This window comes from Neomonachus schauinslandi, chromosome 4 (assembly GCF_002201575.2).
Source record: "Neomonachus schauinslandi chromosome 4, ASM220157v2, whole genome shotgun sequence".
NCBI classification, from domain to species: domain Eukaryota; kingdom Metazoa; phylum Chordata; class Mammalia; order Carnivora; family Phocidae; genus Neomonachus; species Neomonachus schauinslandi.
In genome coordinates this window covers 93290599-93306613 of record NC_058406.1, presented here as the reverse complement: position 1 = coordinate 93306613, position 16015 = coordinate 93290599, and the positions used below count along the sequence as shown (strand labels likewise).

Genomic DNA, 16015 nt, shown 5'->3' with positions numbered 1-16015 from the left:
AATTTTTCCCTAGATAATAGCCCCATTCTACTTATCAGGAAGGCCCAGGCCAGTTTATACTGCCTAATATACTTGTATATATTGCATACTTCAGGAGCCAGATCTCTGCCAGCTTGTTTCTCTGGTGTCTACCAAAATCTTTACCTCCCTCATTGGACTACTGTGTGTATTAAAGACTTTGCTTCTGGGATTGACTTACACTGTCTTGAAAGTTTTGCCTCTCTTCTTATCTTTGCTGGTCTAAACCCTTCCCATCTTTTAAGGTTGAGTTCTTCTGTTTCTTTCCAAGAAGTACTCCCAGTTCTTATAATTTCAAGAATCATCTACCATATTATAACATACTTTACCATACTTTGTTTGAACATTTATTATAGCACCTAAAATATAATCGCTATTGATAATTAGTTCTATAGATACTATCCTGTCCCCCAAAACTGAAGTTTTCTTTGCAAACTGCCTTGCTTTCCTTTTCTGTACTATACAAGGTCTAGCAAAGTAAACAGTACATAGCAGGCAATTGCTAAATGTTTACAAAAACCCTTTTGAATAAAACAATACTATGGAAGTCTTCTTAGCTTTTCAGATTATTATGGGATACTATGGCAAAATGGAAAGATACAGGCTCTGGAGTTGAGACAGACCTGGATTTGAATTTCAATCACTTAATGTCTTTAAATCACATCCTTACCGTAAAGTGGGATAGTATCTACTTCTTACAATTTTTGTGAAATTAAATAAGATAATAATATTTGTCTTCGGCAGAATATTCAAAATATAGGGGCACCTGGCTGGCTCAGTTGGTGGAGCATGCAACTCTTGATTTCGGGGTTGTGGGTTCAAGCCCTATGTCAGGTGTAGAGATTATTTAAAAATAAAATCTTTTTTTTTTTTTTTTAAGATTTTATTTATTTATTTGACAGAGAGAGAGAGAGCGAGAGCAGGAACACAAGCAGGGGAGTGGGAGGGGGAGAAGCAGGCTTCCTGCCGAGCAGGGAGCCCGATGTGGGGCTCGATCCCGGGACCCTGGGATCATGACCTGAGCCGAAGGCAGACGCTTAACGACTGAGCCACCCAGGCGCCCCTAAAAATAAAATCTTAAAAAAATAAAATAAAATAGGCACAATAAATGTCAGCTATTGTTGGGGCGCCTGGGTGGCTCAGTTGGTTAAGCGACTGCCTTCGGCTCAGGTCATGATCCTGGAGTCCCAGGATCGAGTCCCGCATCGGGCTCCCTGCTCAGCAGGGGGTCTGCTTCTCCCTCTGCCCTCTTCCCTCTCGTGCTCTCTGTCTCTCATTCTCTCTCTCTCAAATAAATAAATAAAATCTTAAAAAAAAAAAAATGTCAGCTATTGTTAACTGGTCCTACCAAGACAATTGCTGCTTTAAATTATCAAACCGAACAAACCCTTCAAATTATTAAGAAAATACTTTCTCTTTTCTAGAAATTCTTTGGATCCTAGTCACCTTATATTCCCCATCATTACAGTCTTTACCAAAAACTGTAAACAGCGGCAACCTTTTTACTGACCAAAAGTTCTCCAAAATGTCTCTGCTTCACTTCCCTTTAAAGTAGTAACACATCTTCCAAAGTTTACTTATGTTTTCAACCAAGCTACACTTAAAAAAGAATAGTAACCAATTGTACTTTTATAAATGTTTATTTTCCTTATATTATTCTACATCATTCCAGAAGTATTCAACGATTAATAACTACATTTCTCCTCCTGAAAGAGATTTACCTTATTCTTATCCACTTGATAGAGTAAGTTCTGTTTGCATGAAATTCAATGCTATTTCCTAAGAGATTTTTTTTTGTTTGAAGATATTTAGATGTTATTTTTTTAAGGCTTTACTTTATTTTTAAGATTTTATTTATTTATTTGAGATAGAGTGAGCGAGCGAGAGCAGGAGCAGGGGAGCAGAGGGAGAGGGTGAAGCAGGCTCCCCGCTGAGCAGGGACTCCATCCCAGGACTCTGGGATCATGAACTGAGCCGAAGGCAGACGTGCTTAACCGACGTGCTTAACCGACTGAGAACCCAGGTGCCCAAGGCTTTAGTTTTTTTAAGAGCAGTTTTAGGTTCACAGCAAAACTAAGAAGTTATAGAAATTTTCCATACACTCCCTGCCCCCCAACATGCACACCTCTTCCATTATTAACACCCCTAGCGTAGTTCATTTGTTCATTTCATGAACTTATGCTGATACATCATCATCATCCAAAGCCCAGGGTTTACATTAGGGTTCACTGTTTTGTGGTGTACATTCTATAGATTTGGACAAATGTATGACATGTATCCACCATTATAGAATCATAGAGAATATATATATATATATTTTTTGAAGATTTTATTTATTTATTTGACAGAGAGAGACACAGCGAGAGAAGGAACACAAGCAGGGGGAGTGGGAGAGGGAAAAGCAGGCTTCCCGCGGAGCAGGGAGCCCGATGCGGGGCTCGATCCCAGGACCCTGGGATCATGACCTGAGCTGAAGGCAGACGCTTAACGACTGAGCCACCCAGGCGCCCCAGAATCATAGAGAATATTCACTGTGCTCTGCCTACTCTTCCCTCCCCCCCCCAGCGTGGTTTTGTTGTTTTCTTTTGTTTTAAGATTTTTTAAGATTTATTTGAAACAGAGAGAGAGTTTGAGAGCAAGAGTGGGGACGGGGAGTGTGGGTGCAGAGGGAGAAGCCGACTCCCCACTGAGCAGGGAGCCCAACGTGGAGGTCCATCTCCGGACCCTGGGATCGAGCCCCGCATCGGGCTCCCTGTTTGGCAGGAGGCCTGCTTCTCCCTCTCCACTCCCTCTGCTTGTGTTCCCTCTCTCGCTGTATCTCTCTCTGTCAAATAAATAAAAATCTTTAAAAAAAAAAAAACCAAAAAACCAAAAAAACAAAAAAAACCATACATTGCCTCAATGTGGTTCATTTCTTCATCTGATTCTAAAGCTTTCAGTATATCAACAATAACCTGTCTGGGGCAATAATTTAATAGGCAAGTTCCAAGCTGCTGACATGTATATATGATAGTACAAAAGCTGTAGAATTGTGCCTTTATCAAATAAACAAATCCCTCCTGGCTGAGGGTTCTCAGAGGCTAGTGAGAATTTAATTTAGGGCTGTAATTCTAGAAAAAAAAATATTCTCAGTGATCTCTAGGACCAAATGGAATACTGGTTTCATTAAATAAAACTTACTGTAGCTGTTAGCTGTTTTTTTAAATTTCAAATAAACTAAATATTATTTTCCTAGTTTAGAACTAGAGACACTATAAACACTCAGAATGTGCTTAGAAATAAAAATGTAGCTATATATAGTTTATCATTTTCAGTAAGGGCGAAGGCTTAAAAGCATAAAATGTCTTAAATTAGGATCAATATTATAAAAAATGATGGCACTTCCAAATAATTTGCCTTGTTTACTCTTTTTAAACCACTTTAAAGTAGTTCTTAGAAACTGTTTCTCTATTAACAACCAATTATAAGTTTTGTCAGGTAGAGAAAGCAGGTAAGTTTGTTTTAAGTAGAGCAATTCCATTCACTCATTCATTCATGGAAGATCTAATTGGCTTTATTTAATGATTAATGAATTGGGCAGCATCCCATCTAGCAAATAGAAAGGAACTCCCAACAATTTCATTTTAAAACTTCTATCAACTCTAGGGTGCCTGGGTGGCTCAGTTGGTTAAGCGACTGCCTTTGGCTCAGGTCATGATCCTGGGGTCCTGGGATTGAGTCCCACAATGGGCTTCCCTTGCTCAGCGGGAAGCCTGCTTCTCCCTCTCCCTCTGCCTGCCACTCTCCCGGCTTATGCTCTCTCTCTGTCAAATAAATAAATAAAATCTTTAAAAAAACAAACACACACAAACAAACAAAAAACCTATCAACTCTAAAGAATAATTGCTTGAAAATTTATTAAAGTAATTATATAATACACATGGAATATCAAAGTATCTTCTCAACCAAATGTTAGTCAGGCTCCTCTGAGCCCTCTCTTCAGCTGGGCCTTGATCTTGGCTCCATCCTATCTATGACCTGCCTAACCCAGTCCTACCAAGAATCCTGTTGTCAGTTTAGTGAGAATTCCCCCACTTTTGATATCTGATCAAGTTCCTTATCCCCCACCTTTGATGTGTAAGTCCTCAATCTGCCTTTAACAAGACTCCTGTTAGATGTGTTTAGCAAGGGGTGCCTGGGTGGCTCAGATGGTTAACCGTCTGCCTTCGGCTCAGGTCGTGATCCCGGGGTCCTGGGATCGAGTCCCGCATCGGGCTCCCTGCTCAGCGGAGAGTCTGCCTCTTTCTCTCTCTCTCTCTGTCTCTTATGAATAAATAAATAAATTAATTTAAAAAAAAAAGATGTGTTTAGCAAGAATCCCTCTACCCGTGATGTGTCCTCTTAGTAATTTTCTATCCACTGACCCTCTCACTCTGCTTGATGGCTATAGATCCCTGCCTGTTTCTGCCTCATTTGGAGCTGAGCTCTAGCTCTCTACACTAATGCAGAAATGTTGAATAAAGTCTTCTTATTTTAACAAGTGTCAGAATAATTTTTTCTTTAACAGGGCCATCATTGTATTTTATGTCACCTAGTGTAACAGTATAAAAACATGACATACTTAAGCATAAAACTTACAACAGACAAGAACCAAAAATCTGCTCTTGTCTATTTTATTTTCTAGTTAATCTTTCCCAACAATTCCCTTTTAACTTCTCTATGCATGAAGTTAGAAGGAAATCATCCCTTTGTTCTCATTCTGGACTCTCCTAATATAAAACCTCAGAATGTTGGTAAAAAGATTTCCAAGTATACGTCGTAAGTGTTCAAAGTCAGTGGTAAGCCTTAAGACATCAGCTACTGAACAGAAAAAAAAAATTTAAGTACTGGCTCAATCTCAGTGAAGACTTAAAAAATTGTCTTAACTTAAATGCAAAGTACCATTGCTATTCATATGGAAGGAGGTAAGAGACCCTATTTTTTTAAGATTTTATTTATTTATTTGACACACAGAGAGAGACAGAGAGCAAGGAAACGTGCGCACAAGCAGGCAGAGCGGCAGGCAGAGGGAGAGGGAGAAGCAGGCTCCCTGCTCAGCTGGGAGCCCAATGTGGGGCTCGATCCCAGGACCCCAGGATCATGACCTGAGCCAAAGGCAGATGCTTAACCGACTAAGCCACCCAGGTGCCCCAAGACCCTATTTGTTTTAATTAGAGGATCTAAATGTCTAGATCAAGAACTGAGGAAGTAAAAAAGTCAGATATGTTCTAATGAGTCAGAAAAAAAGATAAAAATGAGTGAAAAGATCACAGAAGTAACTTGTTGCTTAGGAGCTGTGTTAAAATGTACACACTCTCACCACGTATTCTAGGTGACTGGGTAGACAGTTAAAGGATTCCAAGCGCCAGATATACAATGGGCATTGTTTTGGAAATAGGAAGACCAAGTTAAGAAACTAGGGAAAAATCCACACCGAACACCCTGAGATGCAGATGCCGAGAGCAATGACCAAAGTCCAAAAGGGCAGAGTTCCGTGGTGAGAACCTTTGCCTCATGGAAACAAAAGCAGTGGGAAACAGGAAGCTTCTGACATGAAGATCTACTGCACATCTGGCATGTTATGGCATTCTAAGTTAAAAGTACATCTTTTTGCCAATTTTAATTTTTCTTCAAAATCTTTGGAAGTCAGACGTAGTTTCCCATGCCAGCTTTAACATTTAACTGCTTAGGTCTTTGTTTCTTCATCTGTGGGTATAATACCTGCTTATATCTAGGACTGTTTTAAGAATCCAATGAGGTAACATGAGACAGACTTACACATAGCAGATACTTAAGTTTCTTTCCCTAAGTAAATGCCTAGATGTTACTGAAGTTTGAGTAACATGTTTTCTTTAAAGTTTGGATCTTTGTATTTACCAGTTTGTTCATTCACTCAAAAAAACAGAACACTTTACTGGGTCCCAGGCACTGAGAGGAGTACTAAAGATAAAGACAAAAAGATTAGTGAAAGGGGCGCCTGGGCGGCTCAGTTGGTTAAGCGTCTGCCTTGGGCTCAGGTCATGATCCCAGGGTCCTGAGGTCAAGCCCCCATCAGGCTCGCTGCTCAGCAGGGAGTCCTCTCCCTCTCCCTATGCCCCCAACCCCTCACTTATGGGCTCTCGATCTCTTGCTCTCTCTTTCTCAAATAAATAAATAAAATCTTAAAAAAAAAAAAAAGAATAGTGAAAGAAGTCAACAAATCCCCTTTTGCCTTAAGCTGATGGTTCTGAACTTCTGCCATATGTTAGGACACGCTGGGAACTTTAAAAATACTGATGCTTGGGTTTCACCCACAGAAACTCTGAGGTAACAGATATAGGGTATGGCTTGGGCATCAAGATTTTTTTTTCTTTTAAGATTGTATACAGTCAGCACCTTGGCTTTTCAAATTTTTGTACACTTTACCACTGTTAGCAAACAAATTTATACAAATAACAGCCCTCAGTAAAGATCTATCAATCATTTAAAAATAACTATAATTCAAAGCCAAATTACTAGTGCAAATACAGAGCACAGAACTTAAGAGGAAAGAGGAGATGGATATGGGCTGGGTTGGTGAAAGACTACTGTAAGGAAGCGGAAGGTGGGTCTAAACTGAGCTCTCCAAAGTGCTTTAGATTGTAGGGGGCAAAAAGAAGGAGGGCATTACAAATGAGGGAACAGGGGCGCCTGGGTGGCTCAGTTGGTTAAGCGACTGCCTTCAGCTCAGGTCATGATCCTGGAGTCCCAGGATCGAGTCCCGCATCGGGCTCCCTGCTGAGCAGGGAGTCTGCTTCTCCCTCTGACCCTCCCCCCTCCTCATGCTCTCTCTCTCTCTCAAATAAATAAATAAATAATCTTTAAAACAACAACAACAACAACACAAATGAGGGAACAGTAAGAATGACAAAAGGTAGGGAAAAAACAGCCTTTTGTAAGCAGAGCAGTTTCATAGGAACAGAGGCTTTATTTGGAGATAATAAAAGAGAAGAGTAGAATAAGATGAGTCCGATGACAGTAGTTTTGCTAATATCAAGTCTGGTTTTATTCTGTAGGTAATGGAGAAGTGCTGAAGCTTTCTGAGTGAGAAGCTCCATTAATAAAATTAAACAGTTAGTAATATGGAAGTATTGGAGTCCTCAATACGGCTTCACAAAATCTGAAAATCAGTCTGTCCTCTAACAGTTAGCTATGAAATCAAGACACATGCTATTAAAGTCAGATTCATTCATTCATTCAACAAATATCTGACAGCGTACTATGTGTCAGCACTGTTTTAGGCAATGGAGACTCACCAGTGTATGGTTCTTGTGGACCTTACATTCAAATGGAGAAACAACAGACAACATTAAATAAACTACATGGTCTGATAGCCACTGATAAATGCTAAGGAATAAAAAATAAAGGAAGGTAAGGGGATAATGAAATGTTAGGATTTGGAAATATACAGGGTGACCAGAGAAGATTTCATGACTTCTGATGAAAGAGCTGAAGGAAATAAGGATATAGAAGAGAACTCCAAGGTACAGAGCAAATGCAAAGACCCTTTTAGGTGAGAATGTGTGGTTAGAACAGGGAGGACCAGCAGAAAATAGGAGATGAGGTCAGAGAGGTAAGTGGTAAAGACACAGGGACTTGGAGTCAGAGTAAGAACTTTTATTCTGAAGAGGATGGGAAGCCATTGATTTTGAGCAAAAAAGTGACATGTTCCGACTTATATTTTCTAACCAGATTATTCTGGGTGCTGCACTGAAGATAGCCCGCTGGCTGGTGAGGAGGAGGCAAAAGTAGCAGCAGGGACACCAGAGAGAAAACTACTGCAATAACCTCAGTGAGCAATCACAGTGGCTTCTTCTTCCATAGTATCTGGAATAAGGTGTGGTGAAAAACAGTCAAATTCTGGGTATATTTTGAAGGCAGAGCCTATAGGATTTGCTAATAGACTATATGTGGATTGTGAAAGAAACAGGAGTAAAAGATGACACTAAACTTTTTGGCCTGAGCAACTCAAGAATGAAGATGTTATTAAAAGGGGAAGGACTGCAGAAGCTGTAATATGTAAAATTTTGATACGTGAAAATGTAGAGAGAAAAAAGAGGCTGGAGGCAAAGAGAACAATTAAGAATGTTGTTAAAAATAATTCAAGCATCAGAAAAGGTCCTGAATGAAGACTAATAGGAAAAGGATATGTGGATGGGCTGGACGTATTGTTAAGTAAAAAGTACATTTGTTTGCTTGTATATGCACAGAATAGAAAAGGTATAGAAGAAAGTGGTAATATTGGCTGCCTCTCAGGAACTGGATGGCTAGAAAACAGGGTGGGAGACGTTTTACTCATGCCCTGTCCTACATTTTAATTTTAAGCAATGTGATTATAGTTCCTATACATTAAAAATAATTTTCTTAAAAATACTAATGGATGGCGCCTGGGTGGCTCAGTCGTTAAGCGTCTGCCTTCGGTTCAGGTCATGATCCCAGGATCCTGGGATCGAGTCCCACATTGGGCTCCCTGCTCAGCGGGAAGCCTGCTTCTCCCTCTCCCACTCCCCCTGCTTGTGTTCCTGTTCTCGCTGTCTCTCTCTGTCATATAAATAAATAAAATCTTTAAAAAAAAAAAAATTCTAATGGAAATGGAGGAACGGAATCTAATGACAGGAAGGAAGAACTTACAGAACTGGAATACTATCTGAATGTGAGAGAAGAGGCTAAGAAGGAAAAAGATGATGCCAACGTTCTGAGCCTGTGTGACTAAAAGGGAACAATAGTGGAATGAACTGAAATGCAAAGGGTGTCAGGAGGTTCTGATGAAGGGAAAAGGGAAAACAACAGGTAAGTGCATGTTAAAATTATCACCTAGTTCAGAAATCCCCAAGTAGTTAAATGGTCTTCAGTATCATGACTGATTTCTCCTACCCAGGGTTTCTATTTTCAGGAGCTGATCCATATAAGAACTTGAACTTCTTTTTTTTTTTTTGGCATGTGAGAAAGTGAGAGAAATTCCTGAGTAGAAAAGCACAAACGATACCTGATCTTATAGTGTGTGCTTTTCTGAGCTCTAAAGGAGAGAACTTAAAGCAGATGAAGGAAATACTTTTATTAGGGCTTCTGCAAGCCTAGATGTACATATTCATTGTCATTTGGGTATGCATAAGGCTTTGCAGTTTTATGATATTTACCAAGTGGTATTTACCAGGAAAAATGCTCCCAGAGGGATCTAATGTTCCCAGCAGTGGCATGGCAGATCACCAGTAATAGCAGATGCTCAGGCACAACGAATGTCCAAAGAACCCAGAGTGTGGGACACATTCCGGAACCCAAGAAACCTAGAGATTACCAGAAATAATTGGGGGCAGGGGGAGGGGTGATGGAGCATGAGCTGAGGAAATATGAGAATGAAGGAAAAGTGTGATTGATTGGTCTCCTTCAGATAAATAGGTTGTGCCTCAACTATGTACCTGGTGCTATGTTAGCCACTAAATAAAAAGATAGGGTTTCAGTTACCAAAGAATTCAGTTTCATTATCAGGCAAATGTGCAAAAGCAGAAAATGATAGAAACTCCTTAAACACTTTAATGTTTCATTTTTTAAAACAGACTGCTTTTATTAGTTTGTAAAAGTTAGTTAAACTTTGTTGAGTTACTTTGATCCAATTCTCCTTATCTATTTTACATGAAAACTGAGGCCCACACAGGTTAAGTGATGTTTCCAAAATCACACTTGTGGCTAAAAAGCTCAGCAGAGCTAGAGGCCAAATCTCCTGACACTCAGAATCATTCTTTCCCACTAATCACAATATTTCATTTATAATTCATTGAATGGACACCTCTATTCTGGTTTTTTCATTCATGGTTACACGGGAAAAACATGTGCATGTGAAAAAATGCACAGCTTCTGATTCAGACAAACCTAGGGTCTGAATTTTCCGACAAATTACACTACTTTCCTTAGCATTAACCTACACTCTTAACCAAAGACTGGGCATCTGAGTTTGCACCTGTTTAGGCTTTATGCGCCTATCCAAGGATTTTGTAACAGATTCTATAAATACTACTCAGCTAATCTAACTGAAAAAAGGGAAGATAAAGAATGGCAGTACTGGGGCGCCTGGGTGGCTCAGTCGTTAAGCGTCTGCCTTCGGCTCAGGTCATGATACCAGGGTCCTGGGATCGAGCCCCACATCCCGCCGAGCGGGAAGCCTGCTTCTCCCTCTCCCACTCCCCCTGCTTGTGTTCCTTCCCTCGCTGTATCTCTCTTTGTCAAATAAATAAATAAAATCTTAAAAAAAAAAAAAAGAATGGCAGTACTAATACGAATTGATGACTTGTTAGAAAACACCTATGGCAAATAAGCTCTAGGGTTTATCATATGAGGTCAATAAATCATCTAGTAAATTAAGGAGGTAATATATAATTTAAAAATCCAATTTAAAAGGATATTTTTCATGAGCTCTAACAGAGCCCTCAAATTTCTGTATCTATTTACATTTTCACATCTCTGCTAAATAATTCTGATAAACCTGATTCTCAAAAAGTGCCTTAAAGATGATATGATTATCTAAGCTTAAGGCATATAGATTCATTTCTCAGTTACGGCATTTCTGAGGTTGTTCACAAATATCCTACTAGTTAGTAAGCTGAAAGGAAAAATATGCTAATTGCACTTTTTTCAGCCTTAAAATTCTTTTTGCAATTACGTTTTAAAAATGCTGAATCATGAAATAAAGGAAACAGTGCAAGGAACCCAAATGAGAAGTTTGTCTCATACTTCAGGTTTCCTAATTATGGTATCTTGTCATTTTGGTCTTGTTAAGCATTTGGAACCAAGTAACTGAAGAGTCTAAGTGACTAGAAGAATACAACTCATTCTCAGAAACTGAACTCGAGGATAAAACTAAAAGCATTTATTTCTGCAAGTTATTTTACACTTTCAACTTCCTGTTTTATTTAGGCAGTTCATCATGACCATTTCAGGTAATAATGTAGAAGTTCAAAAACCCAACTTCCTCTTTGTAAAGTGATAAAAACCCTAAGCAGTTACTTATGAGAATGGTTGATCTTACTAGCTTTTATGGAAGTACTTGCAAGGAAATCAGAGACTACCAACACCAAATTCACCTCTGGGTTCACTGCTTTTAGGAAATGCAACAAAGATAAAAAGCAATATTAAAATATATATGCATCATGACATAAATGCCTTAAAAAAACCCAAATCAAATGCAGTTGAGAATTTGGTTAGAAAGAGGATAAAATGGAAACTTTATAGAGTTCCTTAAAGGAAGAATCAATACAAATTACAGCTGAAAATATCCTGATTTTAAAAATTTGTAATTGTGCCTTGGCTGTGAAAATTTTATAGGACAAGAATCTCTCTTAAGGGTTGTTTATGAATGCTAAGACATTGATATCAACTAGTTTTGTTGGAAAAATACTTCAATTCCTGAATTCCTGAGTTAAAAGGAATTAGAAGTCTGGAGGAAAAGGGGGCAATGTAGCTATGAAGCTAAAGGAGAACTGAAGTAATCTTACAAGTCAAGGCCCTTTCTTTTTACTTATAGATTCACAACAGAGAAATACAGTTCAGTTTCTGTCTGGGAATAAGAATCTAACAAAATTTCAGTGATCTCAAATCATATGGATTATATGAGACTTCTTAATATCAGCTATTCATAGTTATCCACAATAATGAAGATGTAGCTAATCTAAAACTGTTTACTGAATATGAAATTCATCAGCATTTTTGGACAGATTTACTGTACTAATTTTGACATGCTTGCTGTGTCATTATTAAAATTAAGCAACAAAAGAAGTATGCTGGGAAGTAAGAGGAAACTGGTCACAAATCTGTTATAAAATCAAGACTATTAACGTTACTAAACATTGTCAATATCCAAAGACATCTCAATTTGCACTTTTCTTTTGAAATACATGTATTATATTTTCCCAAGTTTAATTAAAAAGTCATTCTAACCTATTGTGAAAGACAAAAACCCAACAATACTAGTAAACATAGTATTGTTTGGACACCATAAACTTTGAAGTTCACTGTTATTTAAGTTTTTAGTGAAATTTTGTTGTAACAATATTTTTCCTTAAAACAAGTGGACCATCAGTTGAGCTAACAAATGTTTGGTTATTCCGATTTTTACTATAATTTAATTTCATCCGAATCAAAACTCTTTGACTTAGACTAGACATTTTATTACAGTCTTCTCTTCAGCATAAATTCATATATACGATGTCCTTTTCTCCCCTAAGTTTTACACATGAGAATTTTCAAGAATGAGAAAATTCAATGCTAAAGTATTATTCAATGACTTGTGTTTAGCACATTCTTCAGTATTTCAAAATGACAAGGTATATGTAAGTATGACATATCAAATTATTCTGTACCGAGTACTCCTGGATCATAAACAGTCCCTTGCACCATCCCATTCTCTTTTATTAAAAAAAGAAAGAGCCCAGACACATTTACAGAGCAAGAAAGAGTACACTTTTTGTTACAGCCACTGTGGGAAACAAAAGACATAATTCTTGTCCTACAACGAGTCATCTAGTGAAATCACTCTAATTTCTACAGGCCCTAAAATCAGGTAGCCTGATTTTGTGTTAGGCCCTAAAATCAGGTAGCCTGACAAAGTGTTAAGAAAGATGTGCAGCTGTCAGCAAAAAGTTATTCCACCTAACATAGAACATGCTCTTGTATTTAAAACACATTTGAAGGGCGCCTGGGTGGCTCAGTTGGTTAAGCGACTGCCTTCGGCTCAGGTCATGATCCTGGAGTCCCTGGATCGAGTCCCGCATCGGGCTCCCTGCTCGGCAGGGAGCCTGCTTCTCCCTCTGACCCTCCCTCCTCTCATGTGCTCTCTCTCATTCTCTCTCAAATAAATAAATAAAATTAAAAAAATAAATAAATAAAACACATTTGAATAAGTAAATAGGCAAATTACACACTGACAAATTTAACTATACTCAAATACACCACACTGGAGCATCAAAGAAGGCACGATGTTTTGTCCAGACTTGAATGTGTTAATATGAAGTTTATGTGCTATATAAAAAACCTTTATAGAGTTTAAAAAAAAAATCCGCTGGCTATTCTTGATTTGTTAACAAGAAATAGAAAACTATTTTTCAAAAATTACCGTTAATAGGATGTAAGACGCAAGGGATGGAGTCATCACGGGCTTATGTGCATACATACAATCAATCAAGGGAGTGTCTACGGGGAAGAGTGGTGTTCAAATTCTGAAGCAAATGTCCTGAGGCTTACACATTTATTACTGAGAATCAGTTCAGCCGATAGTCAGTGAGAAAAAAGTGGATGGGCGGACAACACATGGGGACCTCTCCCTGTCGAGGAGTCGTGACAGCAAAATCACTTCCTGAGGAAGGAGGAGCAAAAGGGAAGTTAAGAGGCCACCCTGACCAGGAAGTGACTCGCTCTAAACTAGCCTCAATCATATTTAAAAATGGGGGGATGGGGAGAGCCCCAACAGTTAAAGGCGGTAAAATAACTGCTTCTTGATACGTCGAGACATCACCATTGCCCCCTCTCTTAATTACAGAAAAAAGTCCACAGTCACGATTCAATAAAGGAAAGTCTCTTCTCTTGCACGAAGGTCACTGGGCTGTGCCTCAGGCCCAGGAGGAGAAAAAGAGAGTTGAGGAATGGGGAACTGGGGCCACCGTGAGGCAGACGAAAGCCCCTAAAGAGAGAAGCGTCCCAACTGCAGAGCGTATGTCAGCACAGGCCAAGGAGCTTCTTTTTCCTGGGGACACTACCAGGGTTCCCACGGCTGCCAGGTCGGGCCCCTGTTCCCTGTCGCGAGAGGAGGCAAGAGAGAGAGGCGGACCCCTTACCTTCTCTTCATCCGACACCCGGTCCTCGAAGTCGGCCATCTTCGGCTGCTCTGGCCCAACCCGGCCCCGGCGCGAGGCAGGCCGGGAAGGAAGCTGAGTGATGGAATCACCGCGGGGGCCGTCGGAAGGACCCGCCCGGAAACGCCGACCTAGAGGGCGCCATCTCAGTTACGGGCGGGGTGGTGGTTTCGAGCGTCGGCGCTCCGGGAAGTCTCAAACTCTGCCTTAAGCCTTTTCCTTAAATGATTTTAAGTCTAATCGCTTCCTCACTGAGTTACATTCATTTCCCCCATTCATCTGTGAGACGCTGGGAGCGTGTTTCCACTATTTCTGACACCCGAGCTCCATCCGACCAAATAGCAATTGCTACTGTAGGTTTTCCCAGTACCGGTGATCTCCGTGGCAACCCGAGTCTAAAGGGCTAAGTGCTGCTCGGGCCCTGGAACGGCCGGTGGCTTTTCCAACCCCAGGAATAGGGTGAGAGGTGACTCTCACACGTATGGAAGCAAAAACATTTCACTCCGAGATCACATCTCAGTCCAGTTCCTCCAGAATATGTGCCGCTAGTCACCCCTTCCCGCCCTCCGAAGGAAAGGTAACCCCAGTCCTGGGACTCTCCTCCACCTTCCAAATTTTCTTGGTCCGCTTTCCTTGGGACTCAGCCTTCACAGAGGCCAACTTCAGGTCCGCCACTATCCCAGGATTCCCGACTCCCGGTTTCCTGCCCTTCTCCCCTCCCAGCTCCCGGAGGCTGCGGGAGCGGCAAGATGGCGGACGGTGATGGCTTGGGTGAAGTAACGAGTGCTGCGGCATCTCCTCCTGCACCTGCTCCCGGCCTGAGCCCGTCGCTGGGCTGGAGGGAGCGGCTGCGGGCCGGGCTGGCGGGGACTGGGGCCTCGCTGTGGTTCGTGGCGGGGCTGGGACTGCTTTACGCTCTGAGGGTCCCGCTGAGGCTGTGTGAGAATTTGGCTGCGGGTGAGAGGCCCAGACCTCCCTGGGGACGGGCGGGGGAGCTAGAAGAGGGGCCGGGGGCAAGGGGCAAAGGGTAGAGATTCTCCGCAGTCACTGGAGGGCTTTGGAGAATGAGTCGGTGGTGCGCGACCTAGTAGCAACTCCGCAGCTGATTGTCAAACCTGAGCCGCAGCTATGGGCTCCTCCCTTGAGCTCTTAAGATCCGCCCTCTCTCTTCTGTCCTCGTTTACCCGAGGAAGAGCCACCTGACAAGCTGTAGGCTTCAGGTAGTATGACAGATGAGAGCATTTTCATATCGGTTGCAGAATTTATATACACTCCCAGCATTGGTAGGATCCCTTGAAAATCATTCTTTTGAGTCTTTCGCGGATTAGCTAAGAGTTCCCACACCCAGACAACAAAGATGAGCGCTTCTGCAAAGACCTAAAAGGAAAAAAATGCCATGACCTTAGCCAACTATTATCATATTTTAAGATAGTTCTGTCAAGAAAGTTTTCGTGGTATCTTGGTCTGTTCTTTGCTTTAGGCTTTATCTTGAGTAATAAAACAGTACAGGAAGTAAAGGGAAAGAGCTACAAACAGTAATGGGTTCTTTCCTTACTTCTTTCAACATTTGTAGAAAGCTTGCTATATTAGTCTGAGCTGAAGATACAAAGACGTGTAAGAAGTGATGATCCCCGTGGATTCTGCAAATACTATCCTTTACCTGTAGCCAGGACAAAGTGGATGGGAGCCAGGGCCTCTTACCATGTCATTACAGTATTTCCACTCAAGCTCTGAACAAGATGAAAGTATTTCTGCTGTGTGATGTCTGTGACTATCAGTACCTGTGGTTTATTTTTCTGCAGCAAGAAAAGGCAAATGTCTCCTTTTCTACTTCATAAAATGACCTGAAATACTGTGAGATAATGTTCTGAAATATTTTGGACTTTTTAAAACATAGGTTCTATGTAAGTTCAGATATAACTAACATACTAAAACAAACTAAATAAATTGGCCTTCCTAGACTGTTTGAAAGAGCTAATTTGGTGTCTCTGTCACTGGTTAATGAAGTGCTTACTAGTGGTTTGCATGCTCAGTGAAATATTATTCATTGACTTTTATCATTTATTTTTCCACGTGTTAACTAGATCACCATTTAGATGAGAGTAGTTAACTATGATAGATTT

General features: G+C 40.6%; 2 protein-coding genes across 6 annotated transcripts in view; one reads left to right on the top strand and one right to left on the bottom strand.

Moving 5' to 3' along the window:
• Positions 1-16015, bottom strand: part of CAPZA1 (capping actin protein of muscle Z-line subunit alpha 1) — a 220456-nt gene that overhangs the window by 35274 nt on the left and 169167 nt on the right. Inside the window, exon 1 of one of the 2 annotated variants that reach the window (XM_021690077.1) lies at positions 13875-13944. The exons of the other annotated variant lie outside the window; for it this stretch is intronic. Within the exon in view, the coding sequence (XP_021545752.1) occupies positions 13875-13913 (39 nt within the window). The 5' untranslated portion in view covers positions 13914-13944. Of the gene's footprint in view, positions 1-13874; positions 13945-16015 lie in introns of those variants that run through there. 2 annotated transcript variants of the gene reach the window in all.
• The window catches only part of ST7L (suppression of tumorigenicity 7 like), a 60220-nt gene continuing 58837 nt past the window's right edge, over positions 14633-16015 (top strand). For 3 of the 4 annotated variants that reach the window (XM_021690074.2, XM_044914584.1, XM_044914586.1), the window contains exon 1: positions 14633-14849. In XM_021690074.2, the coding sequence (XP_021545749.1) occupies positions 14642-14849 (208 nt within the window). In that variant the 5' untranslated portion in view covers positions 14633-14641. The remainder of the gene's footprint in view (positions 14850-16015) is intronic. The other variant, XM_044914585.1, reaches the window with a different exon arrangement.